Here is a 24262-nt window from a genome sequence, read left to right on the forward strand (position 1 = left end):
GGAAACAAACCGCTACTCAGGCCCCCTGGATTTCCCAATACGTGCCTAATTGATAATGACAGCAATAACGACCTAACATTTATTACCAAGCACGGCATGACAAGACTGTAAAAACATGCTAATATTTGCAGGGCCATCCAGGTTGGGCTGTAACTGTTTTGGCAGCCGACACTGGGGAAAAACTGCAGCGGCAACAAACACCCTCTCCCTCTGGCCCTCTCCCCCAGGCAAAGCAGCAAACCTGCAGCAATTTCTAAAGAGGGGGAAACCAATATGGAGGGATGGAGGATAATGCATAGTCAGCTCATACTACTTTGTGAAGGAGACTCAAGGCCACCATTCCCCAGCCTGGCGCCCTCCAGATATTTTGCAGTCCAATTCCCATCAGCCCCAGAATCAAATAACCGTGCTGGTTGGGGCTGGTGGGATTTGTAGTCTCAAATGGCTATGCTGGCCAATGAGATTTGGTGGTTCTCCAGATAACACAGACCCTTCTTTTTCTCCCCCCTACTTTCAGCCCCGCACCTCGTCTCCTAATTCCAGTTCTTCCTGATCCTTCCAGTGTGTTCCTTACTGGCACAGCCTTGTCCTGGCCTTCTGGGTCTCTTGGTCACGCCAGAGTGTGACGGAATGTTGGGCGCCTGTTAGCATCAGCCCATCAGGGGGCGTCACTTACTCTGTGATTTCTTCAGTCACTGTGTGCTCCACTTGAAGCCGGGAGTTGACCTCAATGAAGTAATGCTTGCCTTGCTTGTCCACCAGAAACTCCACTGTGCCAGCATTCTCATATCCCACCTGCAAGAGGAAAGCAGCAGGTTGACTCCAGGATGAGATTTATTTGGTTCATGAAATGTATACACCACTTGATTGTAAAAGCAAAAACAAAACAACAAAAACCCACTCATGGCAGTTTGCAAAAAGAGGAAAAACAAGAAACAAATTAAAACACACACCAACATTCTACATTTCCTGGATAGGTTTGTCTAAACAAAAATGTTTTTTGCAGGTGCCAAAAAATAATGCAGTGAAGGTGTTTGCCTGATATCAAAAGGCAAGGGGTTCTAAAGGATAGGGGCGGCCACACTCAAAGATCAGTTTCCTACAAATGTGGAATGGCTATGCATATAGAAGTCCAGAGGCCTCACACGAGCCAACAAAGGCTCTGAAATTCAGTGATCACAGAATAGACCAGTATTTGCTAACCTGGTGCCCCTCAGATGGTTTGGACTTCCACTCCCATGAGCCAAAGCCAAAACAGTTATTCCCAAAGCTGGAAAAGCGGGTGGGACGTAACAGGGCTACAGTGATATACTCACAGCACTAACCCTGACACAGGTAGCAATAGGGACCTCAATTCTGGGTAGAACCTAAGTCTTGTATGCAGAAGGTCTCAGGTTCAATCACTGTTTCTCCAGGATCTGGGCTGGACAAAATTTCCTGCCTAATTTCCTGTAGACTGAATTATTGGACAACTCTACAGACTCACATCTGGCATTGTTCTAACAAACCAAACGATCAGTGCAGTTTTGAAATCAGCTTTGAAAGATCTTGTCTGCCATCTTAATCCAACATGGTGCCCAAGTGTATCCAAGCACAGATGAAAGGCTGCTCCTTGATGTCAGGAACTGTCATGACACATTTGGTTGCAAGTTCTTAAGAGGTGTCAAAATGCAATGTGAACTAACAACTTTCAGAAATGATTTAAATACTGGGCTAAGTGGGTCAACGATCTGATTCAGTAAAAGGCAGCTTCATGCACTGGTTCGTCAGAGCCACCAGTGCGGTGTGGTGTAGTAGTTAGAGCATCGGATTAGGACCTGGCCAGGGTTCTAATCTCCACTCAATCATCATGAAGCTCACTGGGTGACCTTGGAGTAGTCACTGCCTCTCAGCCTAACCTACCTCGCAGGGTTGTTGTGGGGATTAAAGGATGTGGGGGAGAACCCTGTATCCTACTTTGAGCTCCTTGGGGGAAAGGTAGGATATAAACACAATAAATAAATAAATAAATAAATAAATAAATAATAATAATACCCTCCTGATTACTAGGATATGTCCTGTGTCCTAAATATCTTCTTGTATTACAATACAATTATAAATGCATAGATTTTGAGTGCACAGGGCACTAGAAGATGAATGTGGTTTATATGGGGGGTAGCTTTCAAGACACTTGGAGACCTTTTTGGCACTTTCAAAAGCAGAGCCCTATCATCTGGAGTTAATGTGGTTTCTGCTGCAGGATCGAAAGAAGAGCAGTGTTAAGTGTTGTATTAGTCACATGGGTCACAATGAAGCATGCAAACAGAGCGGTCTTTTATTAATCAGCATTTCCTCCCCTTTTCTCTCCCCCACCCTATGCCACAATTTGTATGTTCTTGGCACAGAATCGGAAAGAAGATGAGACGGCTGAAGTCAAGTGGCTGTCTCGCTTTCGTTCCAGCTACAGATCACAGCCGAAGTCTGGCTTACAGAAACAGACGTAAGTATCATAAAATGCACAGCCACACGTCGTCAAAACAATTCACGGCACGAACTGCTGAGAAATACTTTTGGCAAGCAAACGCCACTGCAAAGGCAAACAGTGCGACTTTCCCCCAGTTATATTTCTCTCTCTCTCTTTCTGCTGGCAAAAACACATTTTCTTTTTTCTGCTGAGCGATCAGAAAACAATGTCGGAGAGAAGACATTCCAAATATTTCCTCCCCAGTTTCTGATGAGAACTACTCATCAGATAGCTATGCAAATTTTCAACCACCTAACTTGGCACATGTGCGAATGTTCAAAAGATTTATTCATCTGACAACCATCCAAAGCACAAGGCAAAACCCTGGAAACAGCTTTCCCCAAGCTGGTGCCCTTCACTTGTTCACTGATTTATTAGAATACTTGTATTCTGCAATTTCATTAAAAGAAAAATAAAGCTGTTTACAACAATTATACTAAGACAATAAAAATGACATTGTTGTTTTAAACAGATCACCAGCTAACTATTACAGAAAGCGCTTACCTTGATTGTCTGCATATGCCTGGTGGCATAATAAAGTTTTCAGCAAAGATTTTCAAGGTTGATATGGAAGGTGTCTGCTGATCCTCTGTTGGAAGAGCATTCCACAGGGCTGGGCCAATGTTTGGGACTCCAATTCCCACCAACCTCAGCCAGCGCAGCCGTGTTGGCCGGGGGAAGTGCCTGTCATAGCCTAAATGGCCATGCTTACTGGGGCTGATGGGAGTTATAGTCCCAAACATCTGTGGGTCACCAAGCTGGGAAAGGGGTGCCCTAGGAGGTTTCAGGGCTCTTTGGATTACAGTGGCTTTTCAAACTGGCTTATGGTGATCCCTGTGGCTCTTCGGAAGACATTCCTTTTTTTAAAAAAATAAATGTTTATTAAAATTTTCCATCTTAGTAAAAAAATAAAAAAAAAGAAAGAGAAAAAAAATTTAAAAACACATAAAGTTTACGATCCGTATTTTCAATGACATATTTCCCTGACTTCCCCACACCTCCCCTTCTTATATTCCAATTCAAATTGTTAGTTCAACAAGTTCTTATCCCCAATTTTTAACCTTTTTATATTTAGTTCATTTTAAAGAAAAAAACCAATTTTAACTTATCCATATTTATACATCAGTACTCATTCTTAAGTCCTTTTTCTAAAGTCGACCCAAATTCCCTTCCACGAATTCCCCAATTTTCTTACTAATAACAAAACAAAATAAAAAAGCAGGTTATAATTATACACCCTTTGGATTCCCAAACCCCACCACCCCCTTTCCCGGTTTCGATCCCCAACAAATGTCCATCAGTCTTAATCTACTATCAGCCTGGAGACCTCACATCCGAGGCTCTTAAATCTCTCTCAATTCCTCTCTGCCGGTTTTTTTGATAGTCTTTAGTATTAAACACCAGATCTCGGAGAAGCTCTGTCCCCATAAGGTCCATGTTTCTTCCAGCCAGACCTCCATACTTAAAAGTGGAGCCCGAATCTTGTTTCTTACTCCTTTTAAGTCCAATTGTCCCGAAAGCTCCAACTTCCACCTTGATCAAATTTATAATCCATAGGTCTTCAGATCTCCACATAAGGAGATCTCTCCATTCTTCAATCTCCAATTCAAACCAGATTTTCATCATCCAGTACTTATTTTCCTTTGTAACCATCATGTCAGGCCTCTGGCTCTCCTTTGTCATCTGCAAAATTACAGCTCCTCCTTCCTTTTCTTCAGAAACAACATATGTCTCCTTCTCCACACTCTCAAAACTCTCAAGTTTCTCTTTTTGTCGACTTCCGGTTTGGATCGCAAGCAGCAGGGAGCGCGGAAAAGCCGCTGAAGGGCTTTTCCGAGCCATACGGGGGCTTGGGGGCAACGCAAAGGCACTGCGACCCCCAAAAATCTCAGGAGGGGTACTCCTGAGGGAAAAGCTAACCAGCAGCGTTGGAGTAGCTCCGTAGTTTTTTCGGGTTTTTTTCTGAGAGACTCGGGAACGACGGGACTGAGAAACGCGAATGGTAAGCTCTGCGGACCCCGTGTGGCAATGCCTCTAGCTCTCACTGGAAAGGCGACAAACCTCCGTAACTTTAAGAGCGGAACCCTTAGTGTTTTGGGAACAATCTTGGGCTGAAAAGATGGACTATGCACTAAGTGAGCTCTGAATGTAAAAGAATTTAAATGAGGAGCCCGACCTGCTTCTTCGGAGTTAAAATGGCGCAGGATATAAAGTCATAAGAGTGAAAAAAGGAAATGACCAGGCACCCGCTGTAGAACCAGAAAAGTGAAAGTCCTCAGCAGCAATTAAGCGAGGCAAAGGAAACAAAATAAAATGAAAGTAGCAGAAAGAAAAGATACTTAGAGACTTTGTATTTCTTTTGGGGAAAGTACGAAAGAATAAAGGGAAGAACTAAACAGAGTGGTGATAAAGAAAAAGAACATGTTGAAGACTTAAACTTTAAGGCGGAACTTTAAAGGAGAAGGGAGAGGACGAAAAGACGGAATAAATTCAAAGGCTTTAAAGAGACTAAGGCGCTCCACTTATTACTTTGTCTGCCCCAAACTTTGGATTTCTTATACTATACTCCGGGCAAGTAAATGTTCCCTTTTTTTGTTTTTTCCCCCTCAAACCTTTAACTTTGGACTTTACCTTCCCCCCTCTTAAAAGAACTTGGATTTTTGGATTTCCCCTTTACCACCTCTTGTTGAATGGTTGGGGATTTCATACGAACTGAGCTTATAGGGTCTTATATATATATCCCCAGTAGGACACTTACCTTCTTTACTTTTTTCTGGTTTGTTTTTTCCAGATTAACTTTTGGAACATTTCGAATATTTAAAAACTTGGAATTTCTCTTTCCCCCCCTGGATTTGAATTACTTGTGAACTGAGATAAAGAGGGGTGAGCTAAAAGGCACACACCCCCTTTCTACTTAATGGACTGTTGGTCTCCTGGATCTGTTCCCAATCACAGTTCTATGTTGGAATAATCCAACAAGTGGATGTAAAGCCTTGAACTTAGAACCCACTTTCTTTCACGGCAGGTTTTAGGATTGCATTGGAGTGCTGGAACCCTCGACCGCCTTTTTTCTTTTTTTCCTTTTTCTTTTTTTTTATTTTATCCTTTTTTCTTTTGATATAGAAGGGATTCTACAGAGACAGCTTCCCAAATACTGCTTACCCTCCTTTGATTTGGATTAAGCCAACCAAGTGGCTGAAGACCGAACAAAGGAAAGAACAAACTGCTCCCATTTAAAACAAAACTTGGTTACAAGCTAAACTTTCGCTTCTTCCGTCTTTGTACACCTATCATAAAGGTCCCCTTTAAGGTTAATATTTCTTTAAGGGCCTTATTAGAGGGCCTTTATCCTTACATAGTTGATAAGTCTTAGACAAAATTGTTTGATTAGGAGTTTAGTTTGAACTTATCCACATTTAGAGGGTACGAAATATATGGACGGTAAATGAATTGAATAGGCACAGGATTTGAGAATACCTAGAATTACAGATCTTGATTTGGAAAATCCAGAAATATAAATTATAAATAATATTTTGATGCATTAGGAGAAAATTAAAGGGTCAGAGGAAAACTTGATTGGCTAAGTTTAAAGAACTACCCCATTTTTCTCTGCCTGATTGCAATTGGTAAAAACTGGAATTAGATTGCTTAAGGGAACGTTGTTGTAATCACTTTTTCTTGACACTAACTAAAACTTGTTAAGACTGTGCGCCCTCTAGGGGAGAGAATAAACATTACAAGAAATTTATAGTATATATATATTTACATATATACTTTGAAGAGGGGAGGGGAAGGAAAAAGAGTGGAAACGGAGAAAATGTCCGGGAAAAATGGAAAAAAGATAGGAGGGACCCCATCAGAAAGGAAAACATCTCGACAAGAAGAAATTAAAGACTTAGACATTCTTTGGTTAAAAATAAAGGAGGAATTTAAACAGAACGAAACTCACATGGAGAAAAAGCTAGGAGAGATACATGAGTTGATTGATAAGAAGATAGAAGATGCAGTAGGGGAACTGTCAAGTAAAGTAAAAGACTTAACGGTTCGATCAAAGATTTTAGAAGAATCGAATAAAAAAGCACAGAAAGAGATAAAGGAACAAAGGAAGGAGACAGATAGGATGAAAGAGGAACTTCGAGAACTGAACAGGAATCAAGACCAAGTTTTGGACAATTTAGCGATGATGGAAATGAAACAAAAACAGCTAAATTTAAAGTTTAGAGGAGTAGGAGAAGAATCTAATGAGAATATTAAAGAGAAACTGACTAAGGAATTAGCGAAGTGGTTAGAATTGAAAGAAGAAGAGATTGCATATACGATAGAAAATGCTTTCAGAATAAAAATAAGGTCTAAACAAACAAAATTTAAAAAAGCACTGGGAGACTGTTTAGTTATATTTAATTCGATAGAGATGAGAAATCTAATCCTAAGAGAAAGCTACCAAAAGAAACTAATAATTGAAGGCAGACCAATTATTATCTTTAAAGAAATACCAACCAGACTCCTACGCAAAAGAGAGGGGTACAAACAATTAACAAGCGTTCTAAAAAAGAACGGGATACAACACAGATGGGAATTCCCCGAAGGGATTTCGTTTTTCTATAAAGATAAAAGATTTAAGATTACTGATAGCCAGGAAGTGGGTAAATTTCTACGCAGATATGAAAAAGACCTTGGGAAAGTGGAGGAGAGACTTGGAGGGAGAAATGGTGATTTACAAGAGAGAAGTAGAAGAAGAGAGAAGGGTGGAGAACAGGAGGAAAGGGAAGGGGAAGGAGGAGAAGAGGAGGAGGAAGGGGAAGAAGGAGTAGGGGAAGAGGAAGTGGAAAAAGAGGAAGAGGGAATAGAAAACAAAACCACTCGGATATAAATTAAGTATTTGGATATCGGCAAGTAAACATAACAATGAATCTGAAAATTCTGTCATGGAATGTGAACGGTGTGAATGAGAAAACCAAGAGGAATAAAATAGTGAATGTTTTGAAAAGAAAGAACCTTGATTTAATCTGTATGCAGGAGACACATGTGACCAAAAAGCATAAACATATCTTGATAAATAAAAAATTGGGAGTTGAATTCATAAACTCCATTGCAGAAAAAAAAAGAGGAGTAGTAACATATGTTAACGAAAAATGGGAACCTAAACTGATTTACAAAGACGATGAAGGAAGGATATTAGGGGTGCAAATTAATTTCCAGGGTGAAAAACTTAATGTGATAAACATATATGCACCGAATTCGGATAAATTGGATTTCTTTAAGAAATTGGAGCAAGTATTATTAGAGTTAGAGGATAACAAGACGATATTATTGGGAGACTTCAACGGAGTACCGGTACCAGAAATTGACAGACAAACAGAAAAGAAAAAGCGTAATCAAGGGAAGCTGCCAAGATCATTTAACAATTTAGAAGAAAATCTAGACTTAATAGACATTTGGAGACACAAACATCCAATAGAGAAGCAATATACCTTTTTTTCAGAAGTGCACAAAAGCTGGGGTAGAATTGATCAAATCTGGATCTCAAGAGAACTTACCTTAAGAACCTCAAAATGTGAAATCCAACCAAGAACCCTCTCTGATCATAATTCGATAATGTTGGAAATAAAAGGTGTATCACAGGGGGGGTTCAGATGGAGAATGAATGAATATTTATTGGAGAGTGAGGAAATTATTGAAAAGGCTAAAGCCACTTTAAAAGACTATTTCGATTTGAATCTTAATACAGAATCAAGTATAGAGATAGTCTGGGATGCTAGCAAGGCAGTCTTAAGAGGTTTCTTTATCCAGCAAAACAGTTACAAGAGGAAAATAAGGGAACAAAAGAAAGAAGAAATTCTCAATCAATTAAGAGAATGTGAGAAAAAACTAACAATAAACCCAAAAGATGAACAAAACATACAAATAATAAAAATTTTACAAACACAATACTCAATGCTGACAAATCAAGAAATCGAATGGAAAATTAAGTTAATGAAGCAAAAATATTTCGAATCAGCTAATAAAACAGGTAAACTACTAGCTTGGCAATTGCGAAGAAGGCAAAAACAAAATGTGATAAATAAGATAAAAATAGGGGAGCAATTGATAGAGGATCCAAAGGGAATAAAGGAAAATTTCCTCAAATTTTATGAGAAACTGTACAAAAAGGAAGAAGAAGATTCAAAACAAATAGAAAAATATCTAGAAGACTGCAGCGGAAAAACTATTACAGAGGAAGAAAGATTACAATTAAACAAACCTATAAAAATAGAAGAGATCCAGAATGCGATAAGAAAAATGAAATTAGGGAAGGCCCCGGGACCGGATGGACTGTCTGCAAAATACTATAAAGTATTAGAAGATCAACTAACGCCAGTGCTATGTGATACTATGAATAAAATATTAGCGGGAGGAAAGATACCAGAGTCATGGAAAGAGGCCCATATCACGATGATCCCCAAACCGGACACGGATAAATTAAACATCAAAAATTATAGGCCTATATCATTACTAAATAATGACTACAAAATCTTTGCAGAGGTAATGGCAAATAGACTTAAAAAGTGTTTAATAAATCTAATTCACAAAGATCAAGCAGGATTCCTCCCAAACAGGTTTCTTAAAGATAATGTAAGGCATACTATAAACATTATTGAATATTTGGAGTGCAAGAATGAGATACCTGCGGCGCTGATTTTTATTGACGCGGAAAAGGCATTCGATAATGTCTCATGGTCGTTCCTATTAAAAAGTATGGAAAAAGCAGGGATAGAGGGCGAATTCATGAAAGGAATAAAGGCAGTATATTCGAGTCAGTACGCCAAATTGATTATAAATAACAACTTAACAAATCCATTTAGAATAGAAAAAGGAACAAGACAGGGTTGCCCTCTTTCCCCGCTTTTGTTTATTATAGTATTAGAGGTCATCGCGAGTAAAATAAGAGCAACACCAGAGATTCGAGGGATTAAAGTAGGAACGAAAGAATATAAATTAAAAGCTTACGCAGACGATCTGATGTTATCCGTAGAAGAGCCGCAAAAAAGTGTTAGCAAGGCGCTGGAAATATTAGAAGAATACGGTAAACTATCCGGTTTCAAATTGAATAAACTAAAGACAAAAATGATGACTAAGAATCTGGGAAAGGACGAAAGAGAAAAATTAGAGAAACAAAATGGAATCAAGGTGGCTAAGAAAATAAAATATCTGGGAATCTGGCTAACTACAAAAAATATAAATTTAATTCAAGATAACTACCTGACAACATGGAAGGAAATTAAAAAAGATCTAGATATATGGAATAGAGTTAAGCTTTCGTGGATGGGAAGGATGGCGGCAATAAAAATGAACGTACTTCCAAAAATGTTGTTCTTGTTCCAAAGTATACCAGTGATTAAAGGCTCCAAAATGTTCAAGGATTGGCAGAAAACCCTTTCGAAGTTTATATGGCAAGGGAAAAGACCGAGAATTAGATTTAAACTGCTTACAGATCGAAAAGAAAGAGGGGGATTCTCGGTCCCAAATTTGAAATTATATTTCGAGGCCGCCTGCCTTTGTTGGATCAAAGAGTGGATAACTTTGGAAAATACTGACCTATTAGACCTAGAAGGATTCAACAATAGGTTCGGCTGGCATGCCTACTTATGGTCAAATAAAGAAAAGGTACATAAGGGGTTTTCAAGCCACATCATTAGAGGACCACTATATGAAGTTTGGGAGAAAAATAAAAAACTCCTAGAATGGAAAACACCTTGGTGGTTGTCCCCAATGGACATTTTAATAATTAAGAAAACAAATATGGAAGGGAAAAGATTAACGTACGAAGACCTACTAATAAGATCAGAAAGCGGCTGGAAATTAAGAACATATGAGGATTTGAAAGAAAAATTAACAGGCTGGCTACAATATCATCAAATAAACGCAATGTGGATGGAAGATAAAAAAGTAGGGATAAGTGAAAAAAAATCCAAATTTCAGATAGAAATAATTGAAGGTAAAACCAAATTATTATCTAGAATGTATGATATACTATTGGAATGGGACACCAAAGACGAAGAAATAAAGGAGGTTATGACAAAATGGTCAATGGATTTGGGATACAATATAGATTATGAAAAATGGTCGAGATTGTGGAATAATGGAATAAAATTTACGGCAAGTGTTACCCTTAGAGAAAATCTGGAGAAGATGATATATAGGTGGTATATCACACCAGCAAAATTAGGAAAAATGTATAAAACAGGAAATAAGGCCTGCTGGAAGTGCAAAATCAAAGAAGGCAATTTCTACCATATGTGGTGGACTTGCGAGGAAATGAAGAAATTCTGGGACTTGATTTATAATGAGTTAAAAAAAATATTTAAATATACTTTTCCTAAGAGACCGGAGGCCTTTTTATTAGGTATAATTGGGGATGAAATTAAAAGGGAAGATAGGATTTTATTCCAGTATTCGACAACAGCGGCCAGAATATTAATTGCACAGAATTGGAAAAGTACAAATATACCAACGGTTAGAGAATGGCAAACAAGATTATTCGAATATGTTGAATTAGCAAAAATGACGCAAAAAATCAGAAACCAAAAAAATACAAAGTTTATTAGTGATTGGAATAAATTTATGGCATACATTGAAGGAAACCATAGAAACCTAAAAACTATAGCAGGTCTGTTATAAAACTTATGATGTGCAAATTGTTAACAAATACTAGCTGCAGAAAATGGAAAATTTCATCAAGAAGCCCGAAATCAGGAGGGAAGGAGGTCAATAGGGGAGTAGAAGAAAGATATAAATATCTAATCATATAAAATCTTAATGAATAAGAGATAGAACTGTAACAGAGATTGTTGCTTTTTGGTGTTAGATGCGGATACTTTTTTTTTCTTGTCTTCTTGTTCTCCTTGTTTCGTTTTGAAATTGTTGTCTTGTCTTTTGTGTTTTTTGTTTTTTTGTTTTTCTCTTTTTTATGTTGTAACTGAAACTTAATAAAAAGAACTTAAAAAAAAAAAAAAAGTTTCTCTTTTTGTCCAGCTGCATGGGCTTCCTGAGTCAAATCCTTATCAAATTCAATGATATTATTTACTATTAAGTTCAGAGTTGCAACATTTGTAGCCAAAACATCCATTTGGCCTTGTAACTTTCCCAAGAGAACAAAAGCTCTATCCAATCCAGCTTGAATTTTCCCTCCTCCAGCCATTCTTGTAATGTCCCAAATCCCCCTCTAGAGGGATTTTGGTAACTTAGTATTCTTTCCAGTTCAAATCCAAAAGTCAAGTTAGTTTGTATCAGTTCTTCCTTGTTTTCAACAAAATATAACCAAATTGCAACAAATATTTCCAGCAGAGACAGCAGAAACAAAGTTCTCTTTTTCCTTCTTGACAGCTAATTTTGACAGCTGTCAAACTCTTCTATATCTCCTCAACAGGCTCTCTCACGGATCACTCCCGGGTCCGGGGGTGGCGGCACTTCAGCTCTCAAAATTAGCTCTTATCCTCCGATAAAGTTATTTATGCTTATACTGCCAAATCGTGAAATTAATATCTTTTACCCAATGAAGAAAAAGAAATTCTCTCGACCTTAGTTAACTAGTCCTTGCTTTAAATTATTTACAAGACGGGGAGGCGGACTTCCTGTTTGCACCTTCCCCGATCGTGCCAAATTCAACAACAAAAAAATTTCCTTTTCAAGTCCAATTTCCGTACTACTCACGGGTTGTTACTTTTAGAGTCTAATTGTTCACAAGAAGAAGTCAGTGCTCTCCGACCATGGCATGCGGCTTCACTCCGCAGGAGGAGCAGTCGACTCTCAGCACCGCGCCGCTCACCCCATCCCCCGTTCCGAAGCCTTTAAAAAGGCTCCTTCGCAGGTCGGGGGGGCGCAAATGGTGCCCGCCGAGTCACCAGGTTCACAGGCTTCAGCGCCTGTGATTTCTGAGGGTCCCCGCGTCGCCGCAGCGGCCAGACCCAGCTCCTGCGCAGCCAATTCCCTCCGGAGCTCGGAGGGAATCCGCCATTAGCCGATCGCGCTAACCCGGAAGATCTTCGGAAGACATTCCAGGTTTCACTGATGAGAAGATCCAACATGGCAGACCAACTGCCCATACGGACAGCTGGCTTGTCTTGTGGTTCATCCTGGTAGTGCTAAAAGTGCCAGGTGTGCCCTAGGCTAGCCATCCTCAATCTCTTCATGCTCAGGACCAACCTGACTATGCAGGCTGGGGCTGATAGGAGGGATCCCAAAGGATCTGTGGGGTGCTACATTGCTGAAATTCACTCCCTTCTCTGCAGGTAATCTTGGGAAATGAACCTCTTTGCAATCTTACACAGTGCGGCTCTTGGTCAAAGAGGACTGTGAAAACTCACAGGCCAGGCCAACAGCCTGCCTGAAGAATAGGAAGGTACAGTGGTACCTTGGTTCTCAAACGCCTTGGTACTCAAACAACTTGGAACCCAAACACTGCAAACCCGGAAGTAAGTGTTCCGGTTTGCGAACTTTTTTCAGAAGCCGAATGTGCTCCGTTTTGAGTGTTACGCTTCCGATTTGAGTGCCACACTTCCGTTTTGAGTGTTACGCTGAGGTCTGTCTGTTTTTGCTATTGATTTTGCGTTTTTGTGGCTTTTTTGTTTTGTTTTTGTGACTGTGTGGAACCCAGTTCAGCTACTGATTGATTGACTGATTGACTGATTGACTGTGTGACTGCAGTACATTGTTTATTGCTATCATTTTATGGATCAATAGTCTTGTTAGAGAGTAAAATTCATGTTAAATTGCTGTTTTAGGGGTTGTTTTTAAAAGTCTGGAACGGATTAATCCATTTTGGATTACTTTCTATGGGAAAGCGCACCTTGGGTTTTGGAATGCTTTGGTTTTGGAACGAACATCTGGAACGGATTAAGTGTGAGAACCAAGGTACCACTGTAATAGCCCTGCTGGATCAGGCCAAAGGTCCATCTCACCCAGCATCCTATTCGCACAGGTGTCAACCAGATCATAGAACTGTAGAATTGGAAGGGTATCCTGGGGATCATCTAGTCCAACCCCCTGCAATGAGATACCTCTTCTGGGAAGCCCATATGCATAAGGGCTAAGCAGATGTCCTGAGCACAAGAGCAGCACTCTCCCCACTAGGGATTCCCAGCAACTTGGGATTCAGAGGCACTACATAGCCATGGTGACTAGGAGACACTGGTGTCCTCCATGCATTTATCTAATCTACTATAAATTGTGGAAAGCGGTCTGTCTGCCCATCCATTCTCTATTGCTTTGGATGCACAAGGTTCCCAAGGCACAGGAGATGGTCTTTGTCTACGTTTGGGTGTCAGGTGCCATTTTGAATCAAGATGGTGGACTGAAACATGGATTGGGTGTGACTTTGCCTAATTTGCCTAATTTGGTGAAGGGCTCAAACTGCATTGATGTGGATAGCTCTGAAGATATTGCTACCTAGTCCTCTTCTAAAGCAATCCCAGTTGATTGCCACTCCCACTGGTTGTGGTTGCAAATTCTGTACTTTAACTAAGCACTGCGGGAAGGAGTCTGTCCTCTCTGTTCTGAATCTTTCTCTTTCAGCTTCGTTGGAGATCTTCATTGGGTTTTGGTATTACGAGAGAAGAACAGCTCCCTACCCACTTTCTCCACAGCACACATACAGCACCCCCCCCTTATTGGCCTTTCCTCCCCAAACTAAGAAGTCACAAATGCTGTAACCTTTCCTCATAGGGGGCTTGCCCTAGCCCTTTCCTCATTTCCGAACCTTTCTGAACTCTACAGTTACTTTTCTGAGCGACCAGAACTGTATATATGATATACAATATACAATATACGATATCTTTATTGTCATTGTCCCATGCAGAACAATGAAATTGAAAAACTACATAAAACTACATAAAAACTACATAAAAACTACATAAAACATTCAAAACCCCCTAAAAACTCTAAAACCCCATTTTAAAATACACTATACTATAGAGACCCCTTATGCTGCTTTTAGAACCAGAATTGCATTTGCGTAGAAACTGTTTCCCAGGCGGCTAGTCCTGGTCTTTATAACCTTGTACCTTCTTCCAGAAGGCAGAAGCTGAAAGAGATCATTTCCGGGGTGCGTACTATCCTGTGCTATCTCTGCCGCTTTCTTATGGCACCTGGCAGCATAGATTTGATCTAAGGTGGGAAGAGTGCACCCAATTATTCTCTCTGCAGTCTTTACAACCCTGGATAGCATTGTTTTTTCCCTGGCCGTGGAGCTCCCAAACCACACACACAGACCATAAGTTAATATGCTCTCCACAGTGCAATGGTAAAATGCCATCAACAGGTCCTTTGAGAGATTGTTTTTCCGGAGGATTCTCAGAAAATATACTCCAGAAAACAGTGCTCCATGTGTGGCTGCACAACAGATTTGTATTTTTAAAAAATAAATGTTTATTAGTTTTCCAGTATTTGCACCATAGATTTGTAAAACTGCACGACGATATTGGCAGGTTTGGTCTGCCGATCCATTTCCTAATGACTCCCAGCAAGGAATTTGTTGGGTTTTCCCACACGCAGCTGCTGCAAGCCAGGGTCCTCTGGCAGAGGAGAAGTCATGAGTCCTGAAGAGGCACTGTGGTAGAGTTGATCAGATCAGGATGTGGGTGGCAGTAGGTACTTGTTGATGACCTCTGGCACAGAGAACAGAGACAGGGCCTCACGCCAGGAATCACATCCCAGGGAGGGTCCCAGCGGCGTAGCCCCCAAACACTCCATTCTGCCCCTTCTTGTGTCATTCAGGTGCACTGCACCTCCTTCACTCCCAGCTCCCATGCCAGCCTCACCGTTGATCCTGGCAGCCCTCTGGCATCAATGGAACATGCCCCGAGCCCATCTTCTCAGGAGCAGTCGGCTGCTCAGTCTGGTTTGTAGCCACCACTGTTGCCTCCTCCGTCATCCCAGTTCTGGAGGCACCAGAGCAGGAGCTGAAAGATCGCTTAGGCCCAGTGCTCCAGAAGCAGTTCCCATTTGACTCCCCAGCCTAAAGGACACCCTGCTTGCCATGTTGAAATTGTGCACCCCATTCCCACATAAGGGGACCCACATGGACATGTCTCTTCTTGGATCAATAGCTTACCGGGGGCCAGCAAACTTTTTCAGCAGGGGGCAGGTCCACTGTCCCTCTGACCTTGTGGGGGGCCGGACTATATTGGGGGGGGGGGAATGAACAAATTCCTATGTCCCACAAATAACCCAGAGATGCATTTTAAATAAAAGGACACATTCTACTCATGTAAAAACATGCTGATTCCTGGACTTTCCGTGGGCTGGACTTAGAAGGCGATTGGGCAGGATCTGGCCCCCGGGCCTTAGTTTGCCTACCCATGGCTTATACAGCCACACCACCTGCATTGCTTCTGAATCTCTTTCTTTACCGTACTGATGTCAGCATTAAAGAGTTTGGCAGAAACCGAGTCCTCCAAACTTGAGTTCTTCATCCTCCACTGAGAGCTGCGGCAGGAGCAGGAGAGGGCCCACTTGTCCCTGAAGCAAGAAGCCCAGATGCTGCCGGGGCAGGGAGTCCCGCTTTCGTCAACTTTCGCTCCCCTCGCGTTGGAGGGCACAGAAACTCAGGGAACCAAGGCCAAGTGCTAGCGATTTATTTCTCCTGTCTGAGTAGTCAAGTAATTAAAGATTCAAGGTTTTCTTCCCAGGGATAGATTGCTCTCCTCTGGAGCGAGCGCAGCTGAACGCACGGACGGCAATGGCGGGGTAGCGGAAGCTGAAGCAGTTTTCGCAAACGGAGGGCGGGGGAGATGGGAAGGATAATTCCCGACTACTAGCCCCGCGTTCATCCTTTATGCCTGGCAAGATGCAGCAAGCTGAGGATGGCGCCCCTCTCCCTCGCCTCGGTCCCTTCAGTAAATACAGAGGCGCCAGGCTACGCACCATTAAACCCACAGACCAGAGTGATCTGCTGTCAGATCAAATATTTAGCAGAGAGGCTCAGAGAACGCACGCAGAATCCACACACAAGGATGAGCAAGAGGCGAAGGGCATTGAAAAGGCAGGGAGGCTATGGCAACAGCCTGGCCCAAACAGAGAGGAGAGCTGAAAAAGCCCAAATTAGGAATCTGTGCAACCCTTTCCCATATAGTTTTGCTGGCACATCAATCCCACCATCCTTACAGCAGCCCCGCGAGGGCAGGCCACTATGATTTAATTTATTTAGTGGACTTTTATACTACTTTATAGGAGAGCAATGTTGCAAGGCAGCAAACACAGCATACAATAACAGTACTAAACACTTTTGAGGCATGCCAGCACCTGAAACTTAGAAAATGCAATAAAACAGTCAACCTAGCACAACAATAGAAGTCAGTGTAAGCAGAACAAAGCAGGAGTGCCCCATCAGAAGGCTACTCCATACGTGTGGCAGAGGCCTATCTTCAGTGTCCACTTGGAAACTTGTTGGGACAGACTTGTTGGAACAAACTTGTTGGGACTTTTGGGTCATCTAGCATGAAGAAGAAGAAGAGGAGGAGGAGGAGGAGGAGTTTGGACTTGATATCCCACCTTTCACTCCCCTTAAGGAGTCTCAAAGGAGTCTAACAATCTCCTTTCCCTTCCTCCCCCACAACAAACACTCTGTGAGGTGAGTGAGGCTGAGACACTTCAGAGAAGTGTGACTAGCCCAAGGTCTCCCAGCAGCTGCATGTGGAGGAGTGGGGAAGTGAACCCGGTTCACCAGATTACGAGTCCACTGTTCTTAACCATTATATCATGCTGGCTCTCCACCATGCTGGCAGTGGTTCTCCAAGGTTTCAAGCAAGATCCCACCCCAAGCCCTTCCTGGAGATGCTATCAGGGATTGAACCTGGGACCTTATGCCTGCAGCCTTTCCCTGATTTCATTCAGAGGCAAATTCCACAGGCGCAGGGCCCCCGCCTCAAAGGCCTTGAACCATGTACTCCCTGATCTCAGTTCTGCCATGCCGTGACCTATGACCCAAGCAGGGTCCAGAATGAGGTGGCCCAAATGCCCTCACTTCCACCACCCACCCATCTTAGGACTGCAGCCATAGTGGTTGTTCCCAAGTTGAACATGAGCTGCAACTGCAATATAGTTGCTTTAAAAGGTAATGCATTCTTAGGGTGGAAACCCTTTTTTCAGTTGTCCAAGGTTTTAAAGTGTTTGAATGACGTTTTGTGCTAGCACTTCACCTCACTCCTGTGCTCTGCAGTGCCTTCTCTTCTTGTGAGTTTGACTATTTCTTTTTCTTCCTTTTTTCTTTTTTAAATGACTTCATTATGATACCCATGAGCTTCTTGGGACACATTTGCCCATAAATATGCCAAATCCACAAACACTGGTTCCAGTGTAACTATGTGAGACCCAAGGCACGAAGGGGCTGGTGCTGCCTTCCTTCACTTCTCAGGGACTTCATAGTATTTGCCATTTTACTGACTTGTGCAAGTCTGTACATCAAGAGGCATACAGCAAAGTGTTATGCAAGCAGATATTTGTAAGAAAGGAAGGAAGGTTCATGAGTATTGGGAGGGTGTGTGTGAGAGAGGCATGGGATGTTGGGGTGTGTCATGTGCTGATTGACTGGAAACGTGGCAGTTAGAACAGGTGTGTTTGAGGGAAAGTGGCAGTTAGATATTGGGGAGCAAAGGAGAAGAGTAGCTGGTGTGAGTGTTGAGAAGTAGGGGATAGGACAGGATTAGGGTTTGCATTAGGACTAGACTCATAAGCACATGCTACGAAATACAAAGTACCCCAAACCCTGTTACTGAAAGCAAACACATACTATATTCAGCCGTTAGTATAATGATACAGATTTGTTTGTTCGAAGCACGTCTCATCTTTGGCCAAGCTATCAAGGCTGTGACAAAGTCGGTCTGATAAAGCAGCGTCTATAGGGTGGCAGCAGAATATCAGCAGTTAGACAGCTGACGGCAGCAATGTTTCTGAATGCCAGTTGCTAGAAACCACAGCAGGGGAGAGAACTCTTGTGCTTCAATCCTGCTTGCAGGTTTCCCAGAAGAGGCATCTGGTTGGCCACTGTGAGAAGAGGATCTCTGACTAGATGGGCCATGGACCTGATCCAAGAGGTGCTGGAACTCACCATGAATGGCCCCTTGTTCTCTTTTAATGGCAATGGCACTCATCTGAGGGGTGCCGGAACTCAGTTCCAGTGAGTTCCAAGCAAAAGGGGATTGGTGATCTCTTGCTCCTAAATTGGTGCGCTTGGGCACAGGAGGGTGTGACAGGCTTCCAAGAAGCATCTGGTTGGCCACAGCGCAAAGCTGGACTCCGATGGATCTTTGGTCTGATCCTGCAAGGCTCTCTTACATTCAGGCCAGCAAAGAGCTTTTGCCAGCTGAGAAACCCCAGGCCATCTTGACTGGAGACATAAGTGTAGAGATGACCTTGAAGAGACAGCTTTGGAGATGACAGGGGAGCAGAGAAGGTGCGAGAGGATTTGGATGAAAAGCGCTTAAAGCCCAGGACACACACGAATTTCGCTGCAGTTCTGACCCTGAGCTTACTAATTAAGATAGATAGAAAGGTCCTGAGCCTGCGAGTTTAGAGGAGTCTGGGGGGAGACCAGCAAGCAGGAGGAGGAGGAGGCGAAGGATGGGGGTGGCTAGAAGGTTTCTGTAATCCTCTTCCAAGAGAGTTCGATTTCTGGATCAGAATTAAAAGCAGAAGAGAGGGAGAATATGGATTAACTGTGTATTTAAATCTCAGTCAGGGAGCCAGGCCGCCTAGCCAGACAACCATAAAGAGAATAATGAAGCGTGGAAGTCATTACTGATGTTTTAGCTAAGGAGCAACTGGCGGGTCCTGAATTTTAACAGCTGCAGGCAGCACCTGTGAGGGGGAGGGAGCAGGATGGTGTGGGGGCAGTGAAAGCTATGCCTCCCAAAGAACCTGCAGGCACAAGAAGGAATTAGCCCTGGGCGCAAATAGAGGAGAGGCCACTTGCACAGCAGAAATTGGTACAGCACAAATACCGCCATCCTTCTTTTAATTTTTTTTAAAGCAGGTTTCCAGACTTCATGGCTACATAGATAGGGCTAGAAATTTCTGGGCAACAGGTGGTGAAAGCTCAGAGGCTGGGCAGAGAGGCTGGGCTGGAGAGAAAACAGGCGCTCCAGCACCTGCCTCCAGAACCCTCTGCCCCCTCGAGTGAGAAGGTTCAAGGTTCTTGTATTGATTTACAAAGCCCTGAACAATTTTGGTCCAGGATACCTCAGGGACTGCCTGAACCACTATTATCACTGAGATCCTCTCCAGGAGCATATTGGGTTGTTCCCCGAGTTGGTGAGGCTTGCTTGAGAAACAATGAGAAATTGAGCCTTTAGTGTCACTGGCCCATTCCTGCGGAACACTTTGCCACTAGAGATTCGGGCAGGTGCCTTCTGTCCCAGCTTTAAAATGCCTGCTAAAAACTTTTCTATTCCACCAGGCCTTTGCAGGCAATTAAGAGTACATCCCTCACAATCATAGAACTGTAAAGTTGGAAGGGACCACAAAGGTAATCTCCTGCAATGCAGGAATCTTTTACCCAACATGGGGCTCAAACACATGATCCTGAGATTAAGAGTCTCATGCTCTACCGACTGAGCTATGCTCTACTGATGTTCGTTTTTTAATCTCTTTTTGCTTTTAACTACTTCTTTTTAAAAAAAAAAACTTCTTATTGTCTGGCTTTATGTTTTATACTGTTGTAAACTGCTATGATATATTTGTAATACAGTTGGTATATAAATATTTTTTATGAATAAATAATAAAATAAATAAGATCCCTGTGCATAATACAAAACAGAGGCTGAGACACACAGTCCTGCCAGATGTGCATAATGCATCCAATCTGCTGGCATGATCCCTCCTTAGGGAAGGTGATTGGCAGGGGCTGTCTGGGGTTAGGTTGGTAGAGCTGAAACTGTTTTTTTCCTTCCCACCCACCCCTTTAAAATTGCATCTAAAGCTGTCAAAGATGCCTCCCTTAGCCCAATGGGTAGAGATGATGAGCGGTAGCTCAACTGGAAGCAAATACAAACGTATTTACTAGTGTATTTTGTACTGTTGGATAGATCCCCTGACTGGTGTTAAGCCAGTTCTGGTTGAGGTCACACTCCCCTGAAAGGAGCAGGTCCACAGTTTGGGGATACTCCTGGATTCCTTACATTGGCAAGGAATGTCTGCTGCCAGCTTTCTTTGGTAGCCCTGCTGAACATAAGCAGAGCCTGCTGGATCAGGCCCATGACCCAGCTGGTTTAGTACCCTGTCATCACAGTGGCCAGCCAGATGCCTGTAGGAAACCAAGCAGGACCCAAGCACCATAGTACTCTCCTTCCCCTTTGTTTTCCAGCAACTAGTATTCAGAAGTATTACTGCTTCCAACTCTGGAGGCAGAGCACAGCCATCATGGCTAGTAGCCACTGATAGCCTTCTCTTCCATGAATTTGTCCAGTCCTCTTTTAAAGCATCTAGGTTGGTGGCCATCATTGCTTCTCTATCTGAATGTGGATAATCTGTCTATGCACAGACCTTGTCTATGCACTCTGCTAAGCTTGAGGTTAGACTACTGCTATGCATTATATGTGGGGCTGCCTTTCAAGAAGGTTCAGAAACTGAAGCTGGTGCAGAGTTCAGTGACCAGATCACAGACTAGGACCTCACATGTTTCTGATCACTGGGAAACATTCTGCAAAATTCCACGCAACAATGAGGACCAGCAGCTTGGGTTTTGAACAAAGGACAGGTTTTTGTTCAGTCAGCAGTAAGGACAGGAGGAAAATGCACAAGAACTCGGGAGGTACCAGCTGCCATGTGAAAATCGAAATGAGGAGCACTGCATGTACAGCGGCAACTTCAGAAGCAGCCTACTGATGGCAACCCTTCCAAGATATCCTTCTACAACCTCCCTTGAGCAAACCTTGAGCAGAGTTATTCTTCCTCCCTGCCAAAACCAGGTGTTTGCCAAGAGGAAGAAATTGCTTGGGGGGTCGCAACCTACCGCCCCCAGAGGGCACCAAACCATGTCTATTCCCACTCTATTCCCACTCTGCTGAGTCGCAAAACTCAATTTCCACCCCAGGGATTTAAATGCATGGCGCAGCAACAGTGTAAAAATAGCACCTTAATCTGTTCCTTGGGTGAGTTCGGTCACATCTGACTATAGATGTTCCTTCTGCCTCTTCTTGGAGCTGCTGATGCAGCTCCATGGGAGGGAGTTCGTGTATCAAGCAACCAGTCACCTGAGAATCCGACATGGTCCAGTGGTCCAGAAATTCAGACAAGAAGGACACCTTTGATACTTTTTCAAGGCTGCCAAGAAGTCAAACTTGGGGGCTCTTTTCTTTCCCCAGAGTTGTTGTTGTTGAAATCCCACTGAGAGGACAAAGGTACCAACTGCAAGAAAAGGCACCAGCCTCCTAGCTGGACAGATGTAGTTAGGGGGCAGGGCTATTGTCTTGAATACCAAGCCCGGACTATAAAGCCCAGACTCAATCCAAGACCCAGGGCTTATCCACATTTCCCAGGAAAACCCAATCTTTAGTGCTGAATCAGAGCAAACGTCAATTGAGTTTTCGCCAGGTTGATGTTTGCTCTGATTTAGCACTGAAGAGTGGGTTTTCCAGGGGAAATTAGCAGGGAAGTGGCAAACCCACCTGACCAATGTCTAGAAAGCAGGGGACAAGCAGTAAACCATTCAGACTTGTGCTTTCTAGGCCCAAGACAAGGCCCCAGATGAGACAGCATGCTCTTCCGGTCACAACTGCAGGGCTGCTGTCCATGGTCCCAAAGCAGCACCTTGGTCGCTGTCCAAGGCCCTGAACTGATCTTATCCTCCCATCTGCTCCAGAACCCCAGCCTATGGATCTCCATCATCCTTGGTGGTAGACATCACCATGGATCAGGTCACCACCAAGGTTACAGCATTAGTATATCACTGTACCTTCCAGGAACTCCAAGCTGGCGCCACCCCTCTCCTCACCATTGCTGCCTGTTGTGCCCAACTCGGCACAATCTGTTCTGATGGATAGCCATCAGAGCTGTGACCCTTTTGCTTAGGAAACTGAACCTGGGAATTTCTGAAAGCATGAGGCATGGAGGCAGCCAAATATCACTCATCTGGTCTAATCCAATATCATTACTTTCTGTTCTGATAAGCAGCAGGCCTCCACTATCCCAGGCAAATGTATTTCACAACCCTGCCACCCATGATATTATTATTATTATTATTATTATTATTATTATATTATTATTATTATTATTATTATTATTATTATTATTATTATTACTACTACTACTACTACTACTACTACAGAAAACAGAATGTGAGCCAGGCAGTAAACAGGAAGGGTGGGTAGGGGAAGGAATGTACAATGGGCACTTATGACAACCTTAGGAAGACCAGATCAGAAGCTAACAAATATGATCAGAAACTATCTAGCTTCCGTTATACCAGAGACTGTTGAAGTCAGGACATCTGACCAAAACCATTTGCAAAGAGCTGAAATGTGTTTCAGAGACAAGCCCTGAGTGGCCAGTGAAATAAACAGAAACCAACATTCGACAAAACTGTCTCTTTGTGGGCCACTGTTTGAAGAATGGATTTGTTGTGTTAATTTATCCATTAAGGGCAATTTCCAAGGTCTGTGGAACTCCTTGGTATCAGCTGTGGATTCTAGCTGCCAACAGGCTCCCTAAAAGATAATATTACTATCATCACCTGCTTGATTGTAAAAAACAACAACACCAAAATGCTTTACAAAAAGAAGAAAACGACAAAATTACCTGTAAAATCAGTTTTAAAACCATGAATTAAAACAATTTCAAAAATAATGAACATTAATGATAATCTAAAAACAGATTAAAACACACATCAATATTCTACATGCCTCAGGAGATCTGTCTAAACACAAATGTTTAGGCACTGAAAAAAGAGCTCTATGAAGCAGCCTGCCTGATGTCCAGAGGCAGGGAGTTCCAGAATGTAGGTGCTGCCCCACTAAAAGACTAATTTCTTACAAATGTGGAACAAGTACAGTATTACAAGGCACCTATAACAGTGCCAGTTCTGCAGATCAAAGTGGTTGAGTGGGCATATATGGGGTAAGGCGATCGTGCAGGTAAACTGGTCCCAAGTTAAGGGCTTTATAGAATAATAGCAGCACCTTGAACTTGTCCCAATAGCAAATCAGCAACCTGTGCAGATCTCTGAGCAGAGATGTTATTCGCTGACTGGGTCTCACTTGTCAGCAATCATGCTGCAGCAACCTGCACTAACTGCAGCTTCTGGATCAGGGACAAGGGAAGCCCCACACAGAGCACACAGCAGTAATCCAATTCTGAAGTAACCAATGCATGAACCACTGTGGCCAAGCTTTCCTGGTCCAGCAACAATTGCAGATGTTGCAGATGCTGTAGTTGGTAAAAGGCCCTTCTAGGCACTGAGGTTCCCTCAGGTCTCCATAATATGAAGTGAGAAGAGTAGCATCTTCAGAAACTAACACAGAACCATTCATCATCAGGTGTCATGTAGGGTGAGGAGGGCTGACACAATACCTCCTCTGGTGCCTGGCGAGTCACTGCCAGTACAGACCCCACAGACATATATATGAAATTAAGACCCTTTTTTGCCCCAATGTGCATGACTTTATGCTTGATTACACTGAACTGCATTTTACCACCCATTTATCTACTTTGGGGAGATCCTTTAGGAGCTCTTCACAATCCCTCTTTTGTTTTAACCACCATGAACAATTCCGTATCATCAGCAAACTTGGC

The 24262-nt window shown here is 42.7% G+C and overlaps 1 protein-coding gene across 15 annotated transcripts in view; it reads right to left on the reverse strand.

Annotated features, from left to right (window-relative positions):
• The window catches only part of PC (pyruvate carboxylase), a 269742-nt gene that overhangs the window by 164295 nt on the left and 81185 nt on the right, over positions 1–24262 (reverse strand). For all 15 annotated transcript variants that reach the window (XM_083589358.1, XM_083589350.1, XM_083589351.1 and 12 more), the window contains one exon: positions 677–795. In XM_083589358.1, the coding sequence (XP_083445484.1) occupies positions 677–795 (119 nt within the window). The remainder of the gene's footprint in view (positions 1–676; positions 796–24262) is intronic.

The sequence above is a fragment of the Podarcis filfolensis genome, assembly GCF_964270895.1.
Source record: "Podarcis filfolensis genome assembly, chromosome: 16".
In the NCBI taxonomy this organism is placed as follows: Eukaryota; Metazoa; Chordata; class Lepidosauria; order Squamata; family Lacertidae; genus Podarcis; species Podarcis filfolensis.